This window comes from Perissodus microlepis, chromosome 15 (genome assembly GCF_051167445.1).
Source record: "Perissodus microlepis isolate ML-2025 ecotype Zambia chromosome 15, ASM5116744v1, whole genome shotgun sequence".
Lineage (NCBI taxonomy): Eukaryota > Metazoa > Chordata > Actinopteri > Cichliformes > Cichlidae > Perissodus > Perissodus microlepis.
Genome location: NC_140475.1, coordinates 14589888 through 14609902, shown reverse-complemented (window position 1 = coordinate 14609902; position 20015 = coordinate 14589888). Strand labels below are relative to the sequence as shown.

General features: G+C 39.6%; 1 protein-coding gene across 10 annotated transcripts in view; it reads left to right on the top strand.

Annotated features, from left to right (window-relative positions):
* Positions 1-20015, top strand: part of gphnb (gephyrin b) — a 111619-nt gene that overhangs the window by 68750 nt on the left and 22854 nt on the right. For 5 of the 10 annotated variants that reach the window (XM_084953808.1, XM_084953805.1, XM_084953806.1 and 2 more), the window contains exons 9-10: positions 17152-17193; positions 19012-19086. The exons of 3 other annotated variants lie outside the window; for them this stretch is intronic. In XM_084953808.1, coding sequence (XP_084809934.1) covers positions 17152-17193; positions 19012-19086 — 117 coding nt within the window. The remainder of the gene's footprint in view (positions 1-17151; positions 17194-19011; positions 19087-20015) is intronic. 2 more of the 10 variants (XM_084953807.1, XM_084953809.1) reach the window with 1 other exon arrangement.

The window sequence follows — 20015 nt, the reverse complement described above, 5'->3', positions numbered from 1 at the left end:
GGTTAAGTATTTCCACTTTTTTTATATTCAGGTTTTCCGCAAATTGTCTAATTTATTCTTAACGTTTAAGCCAAAATGACATACAGATATTAAAACTGGTATGAACACAGTAGTGACAGCTACTGAGCTTGAATGTCAGCAAGCTGCAGACATTGACTGAACTCTTGAAAAAGCTGGTAAGTAGATCTTGAGTGTTTTTGTCAAGGTCAAGAGAAAACTCTAATGCTTTATGGTTGGTTCAGTTCCTAAAGCACCTCTAAATCTGATTGTAAATACTAATTGTAAATGTAATTCAACCCAAGCCCCAAATCAGATTGTGTACTTGGTTCTCACTGGGAGAGAAGTACAAGGACATGCACTTCCAGCAACACATATGCATGCTCACACAAACAAACAAAGGCCGCCCCTAGCCCATTTTTCCCTTCTGCTCAGCCCTACTGTTTGTCTCCCACAGCTCAGTTGTATTTGTCATGCCCTGACTCAAACATTTAATGCTTATAGACTTGTACAGGAATAGGAATACTGGACAAAACCAAGAGTTCATCATATTATTTCTTTTTAATATAGAGAGGAATATGTTTTCTTAAAATCTTTATTTTTTGCATCTTCCACAATTAAAATCTGATTATTAGTAAATGTGATGTTGTGTAAAATGATTATGTTGTGTAAACAGCGCACACACACTTCAATGACCGGTTTCAGTGTCACAGCATCATAAGTGTCTGTGTTTCTCTGGATGTTTTGTGTTTGCTTCTATGTGTTTTATATGTTTATGTGTGAGTGTGTTTATGGAGACAGCAGGTTGTGGTTTTTTATGCTTGGATGCTAACAGTATTATTTAGCAGGTTTCACTGCAGTTTTATGCACTTGCTCTGGGCTTGCTTTAATGGGATACTTGAACATGTCGTCTATATGTATTCCCTTTTTTTTTTTTCCCCTGGCATTGTCTCGTTGTGGCTATTTAACTGAACATTTGCACAATTCTTTGTGAAAAGACTGTTTTAACTGATCTCTCCTGCAGGTTTTTAAAATGCCAAATGGTGTCAAGTCTCTCTTTCTGTCTCTCTATTCTCTCTCTCTCACCTCATCTGTCAGTGTCGCGTCTCCGTGTGTCTCCCGGACAGCAGGCAGGTGCCATGGGAATAGATGAGTGGGGTTGCCATGGGAACAGAGGGATGGGATGTTAGCAAAAGAGGGAGGGCGGGTGCATAGATGGGTCATGCAACTGAGGAAGCAGCCATGAACAGTGCTCTCTCTCTCTCTGCTGTGCTGTGTTTGGGTGTACATGGAGTGGTGAAAGGTCAGACAGGCAATAAATCATTGCAAGTAATTTCTAACAGGCTTGTTAGATATGTAGATATTTAAAGATATTTGCAAGTATAAATAAGCAGCAAGATGTGAGGCAGTGAGAAGTTAGTCATGACATGGTGTAGTGAGTAAGGATTCTGTTAAATCTATTTGGTGAAAATGAATCTTGAAAATATTCATCCTCCCAAGAGGCCACTGAGCAAGGCACTGTAGGTCTGAGGTCAATAACTTTGAGAAGATGGTATGTGAATATCAGTTCTTTGGTGAAACACACTTCCTTGTCTCTGGGTTTTATTATTTTGTGTGTAAATATGAACACACTAGCACTAAACTTAGAAATACAGTTTCTGATTCTCCTCTTTCTTTCGCTGACCCTAGAAAAATTCCTAATGTTTTATCATTGCTTTATCATCTGCTTTATCATTCTTTTTTAACCTAAAAGAGCCCATAACTTACAAAATGAGTGTTATGCTGTTACAACTAAAACTGAAAAACAATGATTGAAGCCGTAAGTCCATTAGGGAAATTGTTTTTCACTGTATTAAATCAGATGAGAAGGAGGGTAATTTTCTTTTCTTTTCAGATACGCTTCAGATACGCTTATCACTTATGTACGGTCTATAGGTGTAATCCACGCTTTACTCATTTTTGTTGCGTTCCTCTCCAGATTTCCTCTTGCTCTGGTCCACAGCTTGTAGTGATCGCAGCCTATCCCGCTGATCACATTTAGAGAGCCAAGGTGTTTTTGACCTCGACTGAGCCACAGAGTGTGGAGCTGTAAATAATTGGACAGTGGGGAGCTTTAATGCTGCTGTTGGCTCCACTAATGCATCGAGGTAGCCCTCACCCCATTCCTTTCCCGCAACACCCAAGCACACGTGTGTCTCCACCTTTCTTTGCGAATGACCCCATTTGAATTATCGCCAGCTTGTCATGATCACATTCCAGCCATATTACTCAGGGTTTGTGTGTACTGTGCATGCCTGGGAATGTGTGTTTTTGTGAATGGCAGATAACAGGCAGTTAATGGCTTTTCTAGGTACAGCTTTTAGCTTGTTTAGATTCTGACATGAGCTTTTACCCAGCGACAAGCTGCCATATGTTCTTTGAAATTCCCACATTGCAAGTGGCTGCTGACAGTATGTACACACTGTCCCTAGAGCCACAGCCAGAATGGCTCTGTTCACTGATGCATTTCATGTGCCACTGTGGGCTGTGTTAGTTTGTTAGCTAGGTCTTGTTGGCAAGGCTGTGTGGTTGCTTTGAGAAGAAAAGGTATGAAGTAGGTCTTAATCTTGTCACTGCCCGAGCTGCTGCTTTTTCTGTACATGCCAATCTGACACCTCAGCTCACAGAGCGAAACAGAAGCAAAAGGGCCACTTATTTTTTGCCAAATAGAAACATGCATAAATCCACACAGAGGTGGTGTGTTAGCACTTTAAGTTCAGGTCACAAGTCAAGTTATGACACTATGCATGCAGTCTTATTTGTTTTTAAGGGGACAGCAAATGTGTTTGCAATAATGAAGTCACTTTTAAATGTGCTCATCAACACCGTGTGTGTGAGTTTGGATCCTGCACGCAAGGATTCGCTGCTAAGTATAAAGTCTGTGCGTAAGTGCAGCGTGTGGAACGAACTGATGGTCAGACCTGTGTGTCTGCTGCAGCACGGCAACTTGGAATGCACACAAACACTGCATGTAATAAATTTTGACTCACATCCTCCAGACAGAAGGTGTCTGTGTTGCTCTCACACGCCCCACACAGCATACAGCCCAGGAGCAACTTTACAAACCATTCATGTAACCAGATTTCTGTCTCTGTCATACGGTTTCTTACTTGCGCACACACAGAAAGATGCCACATGCACATGCACAAGATGTACGGAGAGTAGTTGTACCCTTCCACTCTTGTGAGCATTTAGTACAGTTACGTAACGGTGAGTTTGGATTAATGAACCATATGGGAGATAGGGCTTTGATTCAGAGGATGGCTGACAGTGTGTGTGTGTGTGTGTGTGTGTGTTTTGCCAGTGTTTTCTGGGGTTGTGTCTCCTGTTCTTATTCTCACTTAAGTGGTTAGTTAGTTAGGCTTTTTATGTTCATTTGTATAAAGTTTGGGAGGTTTTTTTCTTGCTGTTATCTTGGTTTTTGTAAAGACATAGTCTCTTAAAATCCCTGGAGCTGTTGCTGTAGCAAGTTGATATGTAAGTAGTAGCAGTCACAGCAGGTTTCATTTCTGCATGAACATTTGGCTGAACTCAAAGTGTCTGAAATCATTTCTGTTTGATTTCTGGGTAGCATCACATTTGCTGCCAATATTGACTGGAAGCAATATCTGAAGCAATATCTAATGTAACCTTGATAATCCAGTATAATACTCCTCTCACTGATTCATCAGTCGTCCAATAAAAGCGCTAAAATTCCCCAGTAAGGAAAGTAAGAAGTGGTTAATGAGTATTTACTTCGTGGCTGCTCTTACTCTCATTTATTGATTACCTATCGGTAGATTGAGTTGATTGTTCAAAACTCAACACCAAAAACGAGGACGTAATATTTCATTTACATTGTGAGGTTGTTTTCTTGTTGGTAAAAGACTTTTGTAATCACTGCAGTCTTTTGGCGCTATTGCCAGTAGTTCTTTTGGACTTGCTCTTTATGCTTATGGAATTGAATATTGTAGTATTGAATTAAAGTTTCACCTCCTTTTTAAAATAATACTCCTGCCTTAGAGTGGCTGCATCCCTTACTGTACATCTACACTCCCCTTTCCATCAGAGCTTTCGCCTTGATCGCCACGCATTTTCCAGAGCCAATATTATTTACTGTCAATATATTGTATACTGTTCCAAACATCCCATCAGCTTGTCAGATTTGGGCATTTATTTTGATTAAAATATTCAGTGCTCTCACTTTCAGATGGTGCCTTTGCACAGGTGCTGGCTGAGCACCTAGAGGACACTGCCTCATTCCACCCTGGTCCTATAGCATTTTTTTTTTATTAGTGGTTTGATGTATGGCTTTGGAGCCAAAGCCAGGGCTTATGGAAATCACGTCCTCCTCTGCAATGTAGGACATGAGTCACTTTGCATCCCAAACCACTTCGGTAACCTTCACCGTGGATATTTGACATTCAGCTCACTGCTGCAGAACAACAGGGAATATTAATGTACACATGAATGCAATCAATTTAATTACAGTAAATTTAATTACCAGTTAACTGTTAGTTTGCCAATTGATCGTGGAAAATGGGAAAACATCTTCATCGAAGGTTCAGAGAGGCAAATTTATGAAAGAAATAATGGGTCATTCAAACCAACACGAGCCTTCTGCTCAACCTTTTCCGATTTGCATAAAAGCTTTATGGTGCAAAGTTTATACATATATAATGATTGGTGAGAAATTTCAGCTTCATATATTAAATAATTTTCATGATCACAAAAACAAAAGAAATTACATTTTCATTCAACTTTCTTGTTGTATTGAGCAAATATGACAATTTTTACAACAAAAATAAAATTCTCAGATTGTCTGTCAAAATAGAGTAAAAGTATGGATTTTCCAGATTCTAACTATAGCTCAGAAAATAATATAGTTAAATATGTGCGTAATATTCATTTTCAAGACCTGGGTCATTCGATTTTTACACCGTTTCCGCTCCATTATCTCTGATTTGTCCATAGCTGTCATTATCGTACCATCTAGAACAGTGTTATATTCAGATTATACCATCTATCAATATTTTTGTTTTTGTGGTACAACACAACTCGTCATATTAGCTTAAAATAGCACGAAATTTAAATGAAAGTGGGTTTTTTTTTTTCATTTTTGTGTCCTAAAAATTTCATGTTAAAAAGTATTCGACATGCTTTATTTTACAGTATGAGAAATCCAACTATATATCATTCAGACATTGTCACTAGTTGTCTTTTCCTGTGTTAGTGTGTACTGTAATAGGGAACTTTGCAGGACTGCTGGATGTTTTTTGGTTTGTTTGTTTGTTTTTTCATATTTTAACTAGCCAATATTCAATGTATCTGTTGTAAATCACAGATTCTGATTCATTTTGAAGCTAAGAAAGACCAGTGAAAATTTCAGCCTTTTATATTTAAGAGTTTTTGAGATATGAGTGTTCAAACATTGCAGCAGATTTCAGTGTGGGGAAAAAAAGAAGCCTGAAAGTGGGTCGACGTGCCATTTAAAAAAAAAATATATATATATATATATATATATATATATACATATATATATATATATATATATATATATATATACATATATATATATAAATAAAGTATATATACTTTTTCTCTTGAAAAGTATTTGATATATGAAACTAAAATTTCACTCATATGTTCAAACTTTGGATCATAAAATTTTGTCATGGTCGAGCAGAAAATGTTCTAAAAATGAGCTGATTTGGGTTGAATTGAGTCTAATATTTATAAATTCATGTTTGATTAAAAATTTAAAATGACACATTTCTTATTTTTCTGACTTAATCATCAGCTGTTTGTTTGTTGCACTCATCTGAATTTTCCACACCTTTTTCCTTTTAGTGTAACTACTTTGATTTTGTTCTATTTTTGGGCAGCTTGGCTTTCAACAGTCTTAATAATCTGTCCCTTGCAAGAGTTTGACAGATGTCAAAATGCACGTGTTAACGTGATGTGTAACATGAGCATGAAAAAGAGAATGCACATGCAGTTTGGCCTGGGCCTAGTCTGTACTCAGATCACAGCATCATCTATTGCAAATACGTAGTGACAGAGGATCACTGACAAACTGAAGTGATCTGTCAGCAGGACATGAATGATTTATGCCCTGGCTGTATGCGAATGCCCCATTATAGCTCAGCTGGCTCTATGCGTGACAGATCAATGATCTGTAAGCTTGTATGGCAGATTTCTCCTTCTCTAACCCTGAACAGGAGATATGACTCTTTACCGTCCAAAGGTAAGAGTTTGTGGTACAGTGTGGGTATGCAGGTGTTTCTCTGTGTGTCATCTACACTCAGTTTGGTACTGTGAAGATGAAGCCAGGTGTGTGTGCCTGGTTTTAGACCTTTAGCAGCAATAACTTGAAGTAATTGTTTTCTATGTGACTTTATCAGTCTCTCACATAATCTTGGCCCACTCTTCTTTACAACCTTGCTTTAGTTCATTCAGGTTTGTGCGTACAGCTCTGTCCTCATTTCAGTTGGTTTAGGGTCTGGACTTTGAGTGGGTCGTTGCAAAAACTTCATTCTGTACTTTTTCAGCCATTCTGCTGTTGATGTGCTGGTGCTGCCAATTTCACCCAGGTTTCAGCTGTTGAACAGATGGCCTCATATTGACTGTAGAATACGTTGGTATACAGAGGGGTTCATGGTCGACTCAATAAGTGCAAGGTGCCCAGTTCATCTGGCTGGAAAATGAGCCCAAACCGCCATCCGTCCACTAATGTGCTGGATAGTCTCGTGGTTTGTTCAAATGCAGTTTTGCAAAACTAAGCTGTGCTGGCATGTTTTTTTCGTTGTTGTTGGTGGGGTTTTTTTTTGTTTGTTTGTTGTTTTTTTTTTTTGGGGGGGGGGGGGGGGGGGGGGGGTTATTTGCTTGTTTTTTTGAGAGAAGCATCTTTCTCCCAAAAACCCTTGCAAACAAGCCATAGTTGATCAGTCTTTTTCTAATTGTGCCGTCATAGACTTTAACATTTAACAAGCTAACCAAGGCCTGTAGAGTCTGATATGTAGCCTTGGATTGTTTGTTTGGGGTTGTTTTTTGCATTTTTCTGAGCATTGCACAGTCTGACATTGACTTCAAGTGCATTTTATTAGCAGCTTCTGCTTAACACCTTAATAACATGTTGAAGCAGTAAAGCAATGCTTAGTATTCTACATGAGTGCAGAGAATCCTACAGTATGAAAACGTCTGTACCAGGCTGTAAGTGTGCTTCATTTTCTGTGCTGCAAAACTGAGCATTTTTAAAAAGTGAGAATCTGTGTGTTTGTTGACGTTACAATGGGAGTCTCCTTCAAGTTGCACTGCAGTTTTTCGCATTTCTGCCTCGGCTTCATTTTTTAGTTCCCAGATATTGCCATTCGGTCATTAGCGCCTTTATCCAGTTCACGCAGTTACAAGATTCATTAAAAGTGTAATGTCAAAGAAAGTAAGAAAGAAAAGCATAACTGAAAATGGCCTCAGTTCATTTTAATGTATCACAACTTAGAACAGAACGTGATTAAAACTGAAAGTAAAAGTGAAGTAAAAAAGTTAAAAATTCAGTTAAAGCCAGTTAAATGCGTATGGCTGTAGTTTTGTTTCAGATGAGGATAATGTGCTGAGCATGCAGTTTGGTGACCTGTGACCTTTAAGTGAAGAGTTAGGATCAATAACGGTGCCACATAGATTAGAGATGGTATTAAAAACTGCCATTCACAAATCCCATATTCAGTGTGGCCTGTGGTGCTGCCCTGCGTGCAGCCTTGACTCTTTTATGGAAGTGGTTAATGCATGTGCAGCATGTCAAACCAGGACAGATTTTCCGATGGAGATGGTAAAGTACAGTACATTGTTATGAAGATCCTAATCAAACTTAATTGATAAAAGCACACATAGTACAGGTAAAATGTATTGATTGCTTTAATGCTCTTTTCTTTTACTGTACTACATTTGACCATTTACTGTATGCTGCAGTGGGCGAGAGTGTTACGAGATACTTTACTGTTGGAGTGAAGGCGCAGTGTGACGTTCCGGCGCTTCTTTACAGCTCGTATCGTCATTCTTTTAAGGTTTATTCCCCTGCACAAGTGATAGATAGGATTTTTTATATGCCTTTGTGTTCTGCTGAAAGTTTTATTATGTTTGATTTAACTTGACAGTAGTGACCGCTTGTGTGTCTGCTGGTGTGTGTGTGTGTCTTCGGCAAAGCGGCAATAGTGCTAGATATGTGTTATTGTCCTCCTCCATTGCAGTAAGGCTCATAAATGTGACTCCTCGTCTTCTGGCCTGCTGGAGGTGTGGAGGATTTATGATGGAGTGAGTGAGAAAGTAAGAAAGGCGAAAGGAGAGAGAAGGAGAGAAGAAAAGAGTGGGAGGGCGTGAAAGGGATAGATAGCTAATAACTTCGAGAGGACAGGGGACTGGGAGAGAGTAGGAGGTGGCGAAAGGGTGATGGAAGGAAATTAAAATGCACACAGAGTGAACAGTAAGGACAGTTCAGCTATTTTGGCCTGTGTCTTTTTGTCAGTCTTTATTCATCTGTCCATCCCAGAAGTTGAGTCCGGTAGCTCACCTCATATTAGCCTCATCATTCTCCCTACCCCCGGTTCACTCATCTCAAATCAGTGTGAATGTGACAGAAGGAGGCAGAATAAAGTTGAAAGATGCAAGAAAGAAAGATGATCGTGAAGAGGAGAAAGTCACATCTGTCACTTTCCCTCAATGGAAAGGCTCATGGGAAATACACACTCCCGCACACATAAACACACACACACACAGACCTCAGTCATGCATGTACAATTTAGGACAGCACACATCACCGTATGTGCAGCTATATGCCCTCCTCCTCACTCTCCTCCTCCTCATTGTCTCTCTGGCTGTTGCATTTCCTCGCCACTCTCTCTGTCTTCTGCATCCTTCCTGCTCCTGCCTTCCCTTCTTATCGCGTTTTCTCTCTCTCTCACTCTCTTGCTCACCCTTCCTCACTCACCCTCTCACAGTTAGCGAGTGTGTAAAAGTGTGTGTTCGTGTGTGCATGTGCTGGGGAGCTCATTCTGTTTCGACTCCAGGCAGAAGATGGTAAGTAATGTCTTTCCTCCTGCATATCTGAGAGTGTTTACAGGTTTTGAGTGTGGAGGGTTGTGTGTGCGGAGGTCGCTTGTGTCCATGTTTAATAAGTGAAGGATTTTGTATTATTAGCTGAGTGGGCATGGGGGGTGGATATACTGCGTGTGCAGCGTTGTGTTTTGCAAATGTTATTTGTGCATGTGTGCTGCTGTTGATGAGGAAGCTGAAGGAGGTACAGTGTCAGGCCATGGATTAGTTAGGAGGTAGGAGGGTGAGTAATGTAGGATACTGTTGACTAGCTTAAACTAGCGGTGGGCTGCAGAGTGTGGATAAAGAGTAAGGGACTTTATGTGCCTCATGTTTTGGTGGTGGTGTTACTGTCGTGTTGGACGGTGGCAGTTACATAAAAAGACAAAGAAAGGATGATGAGTATGCGTAAGCGACACAATATCTCATAGGGCTCTGCACTCCAGCAGTCAGTCAGTCACTTAAGAAGTAGTTGACACTCCATCCACATTTCCCTTCCTCCCTCAGCTGCTGCTTTTATCCAAAGCACCTTACAATTTATGCAGAACAGGAATCAGAAACCCCATGATGCCGATGCCTTTACTGTTATTCCTTGTCCCTGGAGTTATCATGTGCTTCCTTCCAGGCAATAACAGAGCAGCTTAGCTGGAGCACTACTGTAAATGGAAATGAGGGCAATATGGATGAAGAAGTGTGGAAGCAGCGCCTTCAGAAATCCATGATGGCTTTATACAGTTGACAAGGAGAAGCAGCAAGATACTGATGTAACTGTGGAGAATGACGCCACTAATAGCTAAATGTCAGGTACGGCAAAAATAATGGCACTATTATGGAGGCTATGCTTTGTAGAGCCTGTGAGAACCTGTGGATAAAATAGAGCTCTGCCTCTTTGTGCTTGTTTGGACTAAGAGATGACCAAAAGAAAAACACACACAGCTTACATTAGGACAAAAAATGAATCCAGAAAATTGCATTTTGTTAAAAGATGAGTTGGACATTTTAAGCTTTTTGGCTTTCTTGCTTATAGATATGTTTTAAATTGATACCACTCTTGTGTCTGCATTATAAATACAAAGCTGCAGATTAGTAGCTGATTAGCTTACCTTTAAGACGGAAAGCAATGAGATAGTTCACCTTTCAGCACCTCTAAATATTACTAATGAGCCTGTGTTATGTTGTTTATGTAATTTATAGCAAAGCCGCAGCATGTTACATTTTAAAGAGGCTTGTGTGAAGCTTGTTGGTGTATTTTTAGGTTGTCTAATAGTCGTTTGGTCACCAAAGGGTTGGGGCCAAACGTAAAGGGCTGTTGTTACCATAAAGAAATTATAGTTGTATATTGCTGAAGCAAAGAAACCACATTTCTTGAAATATTGAAAATTTTAAGTGACAGAATCTGTCATCCCTGTTTCCTTTTCAAATGAGTCCTTTACAAGACTGTTTTAGAAGTGTCTGTGTATTGAAACCAGACAAAACAATACTGACTGCTGCACTGGATTTTCAGATTTGTTTTTTTTATTTTAGAAAATACGCAAAAAAAGCTGGTTCACTTTGGAGACACTAAAATATTCACATCATACTGACAGTTTTTTGCTTTTGAGAAATGAGACCCTTAGACTCTTTGTCTACTCTTTCTCCCTTTTATAAACCTGCTTAATCTGGTCTTTATGTAGCCTTAAGGAAAGCAGAAACATGCATGTCAGAGTGTTCAGAAGAGACACAACAGCCTTCAGTAACTGGATGAAAAAGGTAGACTGATGTTATTTAGCTGTGAGGAGTGACTGCGCTGCAAAATGTCAGGTACAGAAGGATGGCTGAGAAAGCTTAAAGGGAACAGACTGCATTGTAATAAGTGTGAATGTTGAAAAGACCAGATGAAAGTAGCTATGGCCAAGAGGAAAGTGCTCTTTTGTCTCTGATTAATGTACACACAGTTGGCCCTCCCTGCCTTTATTTGGCTCCAGGAACCCATTGACCATTTGGGTCAAACTGCTGTAGGCTTTAAATCAAAATAAGTCGAATGTGCTTGTTCATGTGTGGAAAGAGCATGTGCACACACGGTGGATTTTCCACTTTTGTTATCGAGATTATTAGATATTCAGGAGCGTATATTTTATATGTCAGCGTCATCCATTTAAAATATCATGTCTTCTACGCACATGCAGCGCAGACACGCATCTGCATGTGTGAAGTTTGCGTGCACCGTGTGCGATATTATATTTGTCTCGAGTTACTCACGCCCACTGACTCAGAGCGTTTGCCTTTAGGGCAGTCGAGGGAGAATAGAAAGCGTACAAGTGCAGTGAACAGCGGGACAGAACAAGAGCAGGAAGAGAAGACAGAAAGACAGACAGGAAAGGCATTAAGAAGAGTGGATGAGTTGTCTGACCAGCTGTACTGAGCGTGCTCCATCACCATGTGGGCTGGGAATGTGAAGCGGGGAAGACTGGTAAGCGATATAACACAGGCCTGTCAAATCAGCTGTGCTAATGCCACGCTCTCTGAAAATTCACTCAGTAGCTCGTTAATTTCTAACATATGTAGACATGGCCATAGGAGCGCTGTGATGAATGACCGGGGCAAGATAAAGATGCACACAGCACATGCTCCGGGTCAGCCTGGCTACTAGTTGTTTGGCTTTTCCAGTGTGGACTCTTAGCCAATATTAGTTATTCTTGAGGGAGCTGTTGGAGAGCAGAGTTAGTTTTTTGTTTTTCTTTAGTAACTCTGTTTTGAAACTGTAAGCAAAAAACTTGAAATTACTTTAAAGCAGTGACAGCAGGAAAGTTTAATTTGACAAGTAAAGAAAGCAGCTCATCCTAAACCTGCACAATCAGCTGGTGATATCATTCAAAAAATGTTTACTTCAACCAAACGAAATCTATAATTCAGCTCACGTATGTGTAATCTAATCCCAGAAACTCTAAGTGTGTTACATTTTCTCTTCTTTCTTCTTCTTTTACTTGCATACTTTGAACTGTAAGTAAATTATAGACTGCATCTAAAAAAAAAAAGGTATCCAGCATGATGATGTCACCCATTAGTTTCTAGACTTATGCTTGAGCTGTGAGTTTATGAGGTAAACAGATTAGCAAGGTGCATCTACTAGACCTAAATTAAATAACACATTCACACTCTTAGAAATTGAGCACAGAATGTTTGGATGGCCGCATTACTTTTAGATAATTGCATTAAAATGATGCAAAATCCAAAGGTCCAAAAAGGATCCAAAAGGCACCAACAGTACAAACACAGTTATGAGGTTAAGAGGTACTCAGTGCATTGCAGTGCCGATGTATCAGTTAAAATATATGAACATGAAACAGCACTGATTGGGTGGCATTCTGATGCATGAATATTATTACTGTCCCTATTAATATGTTTGGAAATATTTGATGTTAACATTGTCTTTCACCTTGTTTTTCTATTAATACTAGTCATGCTAGCTTCACATTTACCTCTGTTGCAGAGATGAGGGAACCACTAACCCCAGCGAATATCACTGTGTGTAATATGAAGCGCAGTGGGACAACACAGAAATTTGTGAACTAGCTGCCCATTGATGGCTTTATTTAAAGTGCTGTGTATGATGGTTTCTGAAGAAATTAGTTTGCGTTTCACTATTAAAAATTTCCAAATAAACTGATACATGCTGTGGCTGTAAATATATGTAATATATCATGTATCAAATACTTTTCTAGATATTTTACCACTGCAAATTTTGTTGTAAATACAAATAAATATAGCAAAACAACTGACAAGTAAAAAAAAAAAGAGTAAAGAAAAAGGAGTTGGTAGCTCATTTCATGAGAGTAGTCTTATATAGCCCATTTGTTGTGTCCACATGGTGTGATTGACACAATACGAGAAAGGATCAATCAAGAGATCAGCATGCTGCCTGGAACAAATGCTGCAAGAGAAGTAAACTATATGAAAATGCTACATTGTTGCGTTTTTAATGTCTGTTAGTATATTTTGACGTTAACCTTACAATCATGTAATAAAGTAGAGTATACGTTTTTTTATTGTAGTGCAATATACCTATATAATATTCAGAAATTGTCACTAGCTGTTTTTGGCAATATGATTCAATTTCATGGTAAGAAAGGCCAGTCAAAAGTTTAGACTTTTATCTTTAATAGATGTGAGATTTGTGCCTCAGATTTGTGTGATAAAGCATGGGAGCTGAAAAAATATATCTTAAAATGTATTTGATGTATGAAGATAAAATTTAGTAGAAATCATTATTGGTCGATGGATGGATACCATAAAATTTTGAAGCAAATCAGAGATGGTCGAGCAGAAAGCCTTCGATGATTTGAGATGGACAGAACCTAAAATAACAGTCTAATGACAACCTGGCAGTATTATACTGGAAAGTCTTTATTTTATAAAACACTGAATTTATTTCATAGAAAAAAATTGTAGATCACAAAAGTTTAATTGCAAAATAACATTCTGATGTTTGGAGATCTATCTGCTAGCATTGTATTGCTGTACTTTAACAGGGAACTTTCTCACATCTTGGGGATGATTATGTAACCCAGTTTCATTACAAAACACTGTCATATTCTTGAGACCAACCCTCCATCACCACAATAAACTCAAAAAACAGCCCTCATCTAACAGTCTACACAACTGCTATCATATACATATAATTACATTTTAATAGAAGATGATAGACTAAAATTCTGGGTTGGAAAAAAGAGAATCGATGTATTCAGTCTATGGTAGTGAATTAAGCCCTACCTCACCGCTACAGTATTTAGGAAAACCTTGTGTAGTTTACTTCTGAGTTTCAATTTGTAACCTCCTATGGTTTCCTGCCAGTGTCCATTATCTGAGCTGTGAGCCACATGAGGGCAACTGCTGTGAATGTAGAGCATTTCAATTAGGAGGGATGAGATGCTCATCTCCTTCACAGTGCTGCTTTACAAAGGCTATTTATTATATAATCTGAAATGTTACTGATTCATGAGGAAAAGTCAGGAACTGTCTAATGACTTTGCTAATAATTCATACTGAGCTTTGCTTTCATGTTAGGCATTATTTGGGGACTAGATGTAATACTTCTAAATGGGTTTCCCAGTGATATGTCATAGCTGGAAGGCTCTTCGACCAGAAACAAACAGCCAACCCAGATGGCTGCGTTTATGTGCAGTTTTTGTTTGGGATATTTTGGCAAACTAGCACATGAATGAAAGGCTGTAGAGCAGTTGTCATAGACACAGGGATTGGCTTTCCGACTAGCACATGATCAGCTTAATAAATCAAATTAATCTGATCTCTAAAATCTGATGAATCTAATGATTCAGTGTCTCTAAAGTAAGATAAACTGGATAATCTATGAGCACCGTCCTGAAATATCACCCTAAAATAGGCTGAGACATAACCTCCTCCTAGCTTCATTAGGGGAGTTAATAAAAAATTTCATGTGCCTTTTGGCGAAGGGATTGTTATTAAAGTGTTGTACCACAGCTTGAATAAAAATACACCAATCACGGGTGACCCCAGTGGAGCAGTAACAGGTGATACCTGGGGATGGTAGAAATAAATTACACTGCCTCATTTATTCCCCATGTGCTTTTGGCTTATGGAGTCCTTTTAACAGTATGTCACGTGTGATGTGAAACTGCAGTTGGAGGCATGTTGGATCCGTGACTGACATCTGTCTTGACTGTAGAACTGACATTTTTACTGTGTTGTGGTCAGGTTTGCATTCTTTTTCAGTTCAAATGGCACCTCTGGTGAATTCAGTTTTTCTACTACATGTGACGTAAAACTTTGTGTTCGAGTAGTGTATAGTCAACAGCAAATGAGTGTGTTATACATGCCCTATATCACACTGATATTTGCTTTTACACAAAGTGCCCTGGTCTAGGATGGTGACATACAAAATGATGGGATAATCTAGTTTTGCAACCATTTATTTGAACACATTTTCATCCCTAGTGTTGCAGAGACATGCAAAAGGTGTCCTCTGGCATTAGTGTGGCCATGTTAGGAGTGGTGTTGGGGTTTCTGTCCTGTTTTAAATCTTTGAGTTTTGCAATTTCTTTATTTTTCAGTCGCTAATTCATTTTCTTCACATGTGCTTTTTTACAATCCGGCCGTTAAGTGATGACGTGACGAATCCTACTTCCGGGCCTAAAGTAGTCTGCGTTTAATATGGCTTTTGTGTTGTTAACATGTTTAATGTTTTGTATTTTCTTCTATTTAATCTCAAAAAGCTCCTAAAACAGTCAGTGATCACTGTTGACCTCCCTCGGCTTTTATTACCGCTAATCATTTATTTAAGCTCAGTTTTTAAAACCATAGAATGTAACTAACATCGTATTGTGGATGGATTATCTCAGTTGTTCTCCTGGCTGAAGTTTGGTCCTTTTACAGCATCCTGCCATGCAATTACATTTGTTCCTGACCACCGAGAACACTCACGTTAACCTTTATCGAGTGGAAAAAAAGTTAGCTTGTTTATATTATGCTAACATAGCTGTGTCGCTAGCGATCACGTAGCACATCATTATATACCAGCTAGCCAAACTTCAGTAAGCCTACAAACGTCACTGCTGTTTAATTTTCTGTCTTCATTTATGTTGGAAGTGATAACAGAGCTGTACGTTTTAATTTGTTTCCAAAACCCCGCAGTCAGGACATGCTATATTGTATTTAGATAGAAGCTAGCGAGCTAACTTCCTGCTAACTTCTAACTCCGTTAAATGTCATAAATTCCGTTTTCATGGATGCCTGGATGTTAAACTCAATTGTTACACCTGGTAGAGCAGAACGCTGATCATTTTATTAAAGATGAAAGACTTTAGACAGTTTTTCAACTCTCAGTAATGCCATAGTGATCGTTTGATCGTTTGATCGTTTGGACCTGCAGCAGAGTTTAGGCCCAGACACGACTAGTGACGTCAGACTTAACGACCGGATTGCTTTCACCCTCTGCTTGGTGAAAAACAGGAAATCATTATCAGCATTTATAATAGCCAGTTGATGAGAAATGTAAAAGAACAATGGAGATGGTAGAAACACTCTTTAACTGAATTATTAATGGTTATGTTGCATAGTCTGTCCACCAGAGGGCACTTTGCAAAGTCCATGTGGAAAGCAATAAAGTCGGGTAGTAGTCTAACATTACAACCGACAACACAGCAAGTGCGAACCATTGCTGATGCTATCCGTGTGCTTTTGCTCCTTTAGCCCTTTGTTTGGCCTGCTAAAATGGCGCCTCGGCGGTCACACCCCCTCCTGTGACATCACGCTCCAAAGCCCTATAAATGAGTAATCACCGACATGCTGCGACAGCAAAACAATATTTTTTAAATAGCATTGTCATATTCTCTTAGCAAAGATTGGGGAAATCTGTTTATGTTTTGTGTCTAAAAAGAAGATATATTGGATTTTCAAATATCTGTATCAGTAATGATTTTAAAATTTTTCAGTTAGACTTAATTTGACAGACTGGGAGTGAGGAACCTGCCTGGGTATTCTTATAACATGCCCCAATGCTGAAGGACACCCTGTGTTTATCTGTGGTGCAAGTGGAACTTGGTGTTTCACAGATATTAATGGATGGATCTGCCACCGTGGGAATGGAAATAGGTTGGTCATTCAGATTTCTGGAAAGGGCTTAGCAGAAAGTAGCGAGAGCTTTGTGGATACATGTGGATTCTCTCTGGTCAATTTTAAAAACATGACAATTCTGGAAAATGCATTGAGAGGCTAAGAAAATGTTACATTAATGTGTGATTTATTTATTTTTTTGTTCCTGTGAAACCTGTTCTCCTATTGTTCTGATGGGGAATGAATCCCCATGTAACTCCTACCTGCTGTCCTGACCTGTCCTGTCTTGTCCTTCATGCCCTTGGCTGCCATGGCCTACCTGAGACAGTCACACAGAGAGCTGTCATGCAGATGTCCTCCTGAAAGACAGAGGGCGCTGTCCGCTCCACCCGCCAGTCTCTGTGTGCCTCTGTGCCCCGCTCAACCCGGCTTTGGCTCTGTTAAACCTCTTCTCTTCTCCCCTCCTCTCTCTCGCGGCACCAGGCGCGGCTCCCCTCCTGTTCATCCACCCTAAGCATTGCTGAGGTACTCCTGCATGTGTTCTAAAGCATCGTTACGGTCATCATGGTGGCATCAGTTCCTACTCCTTCCCTCTCCGACAGCACCTCTAATTTCCTGCCTGGCATGACTGCTTCCTGCCTCCTTTCCTTTCCCTTGTGTGTATGCTGACTTGCCTGCTACACTCCTGCTGTCTCTCTGTGTTTTTTGACACACAACCCACAATCCTTTGTTTTTCTCCCTGTGTTTTTGTGCGTATTTGAGTCTTGTAGTGAAATGTTGTCTGATTCTCATACACATACTGTATCTAACCCTTTGCCTGGTTTCCATGCACACACAGCCTCCAGAATAAACAAACGTCCATCACTTGGCATATTACTCAAACGCGTTTCAACCTCACAAGTGAAGTTGAAAGTTGCTTGAATTATGTATTTGAATGAATGTGATACTGGTTGCACAAACAAAGTATGTTTCTCTCCCTCTGTGTATACACTTCAGTTCTTTTTAAAGCGCCTCGCTGACACACATTCATCAGCTCGTAAAAGAGAAAAGGCCCGGTAAATATAAGCTTTGCAGCTTTGCTGTGCTTGGCACACTGGTCATGGCCCCAAGTGACTCTGATCAGTGAGTGATAAAGACATGACCTCTGTGCAGGGCGTCAAATGGTGCTGGCACTGTCCACTGTGATATTGAAGCCCATTGATTAACTGTAATTGCACAGTAATGAAACTACAGATTTTGAATACGTGTTTAAAAATAAATTATCTAGCGAGCTAATGCACATTTCAATTTCAATTTCTTTTTCAGCACTAATGCATTAGAGGTAACTTTTTATCTTTAGTTTTATTTTGAAATGCAAAATCAGACATTAACTCAAAAGTAATTGTTGCCTATTTAGTGTGTTATGTATGCCATTAGTCTTAATCTTGCTTTAGACCTAGGTTGATCTTGTCATGTACTGGAATGGGATGCATATAAGTAACAAGGTACTGCAGTACAGAAATGCCCAATGTGCAGTATATTTGAGGTAATTTAGAAATTTTTGCAGTGCTCCCAGCACAGGCCTACTCAGGTACTTTCCGTATCATTTAAACTTGTATTTATATGTAATTTTATATTTTTGGTGGCCATCTTAATCTCAGCTTAAAAAATAAGATATATATGTCTTTTTATTTTATTGATTTTAATAGAACTTATGGTCTCAGGGTGTAAAATTTAAATAATTACGCGCTTAGAGGCATGTTTTCTAATATTTATTTGTAACTAAATGAGTTAAGGAATAAAAATAACTAATTAAATTAATAAAGCTTAATCTCTTTTTTTTAATGTACATCATTAAAACAAAACAAAGACACCGAGCGTGGCGTTGAGTAGGGCCAAGGGTCAAGCACTCACTTGGGTTCACTTCTTTAACATTCACGTTAGTTCAAAAATGTATTTATGCTAGCAGAGCTCACCTGGAACTGTTGTCAGATCCACTGAACTGATTTTGTTTCTCATCCGTCATTCCTCGTGTTGTGTTTTTTGGCAGTTTTCCAGTGACTTGTTTGCCACTTTTTTTTAAAATTTATTTAAATTGGTCTGACTGCCGAATGTGTGTCATTCAATGGCTTATTTCTGGTGTGTGCGTGCGTGTGTGTGTGTGTGTGTGTGTGTGCGTATTTGTTGCATTAGTATGCTAAATTAGCAGACTGTGTGTGCAGCTGTGTTTAAAACACTACTAACTGATGTGTTGTAACAGTCCGAGTGGGAGTGTATGCCTGTCGTCTGTGTGTGTGTGTGTGTGTGTATACGCATGCGTGTGTATGTTATGAAGGTGAGTGACTATCCTGTGGCTTCCCCCAGGCCTCACGGAGAGAATTCAGGGCTCACCTGGATGAGGTCATCACGCTCAAGTCAAGGTACTCTACCTTGGACCAGGTAAACCCGCTAACCTTCTAGCAACTTCTCTACCGGCATGCAGGCCACTGGCATCCCACTGAGCACCTAACCACACTAGTGACATGCACAAGCATTCACGTACACAGACAGGGAGGCTGATGGAGGGACAGAGAGGCGCACGCTGTATTTTAGATTGCACTGGGCTTCACTTTGCTATAGCATGTACCTGCAGCACTGGAGCAGGTGAGAACTTGGCACTACTTTAGTAATAGACAGTATCTAACTGCTTATGTTAAGTTGAGAGACGGAGATATGAAACATATCTAAATGCAAGAGATCACTGCAGGGTGAGACTGTTCCCGCCATCTCAATTGGTCAGCCTAAAACTTAACAAACAAACTTTTAAGTGTTTAAGTCTGCCGGTTTGCTCCAAACTGAATTGCATATAAAGTAGATTACTTGCAAATTACTTGCAAATAAGTAGAAAGCTTAATATTACCAGCTGCAAATGCAAAGGCCAGTCTATATTCTCTGCATGACCTGTGTGGACACACATCAAATCATGTATAGCAGGTGTAAAAGGGATCTTGTTTAATGAACACAAACACACGACGCGCCCACATGTTGCATATTTCTACAGCAGAGGTGTCTGTTGCCTGAGCCATGCAGAGCTAGGTTCAGATTTAGAAGTACAGTGGTGATACACATGGGCAAAAAGACAAAATGAAGTGTTTTCCAAAGTCAGATGTATTTGGACACTGATTTCCATCTGATTTTAGTCTATAAGTTGTCCTGTGTACCACCATCTTCAATAGTTTGCAACATTTCTTCTCCATGCCTCAATCTCAAGAACTCCACCAGCACTCATTCTCTTCCATTCATCCCCCCATCTGGTCATTTGTCAGGTTTGATGTGTGTGTCAGTGCCTGGTTTCTGCACAGGACGCAACATATTTGTGTGTTTGTGCC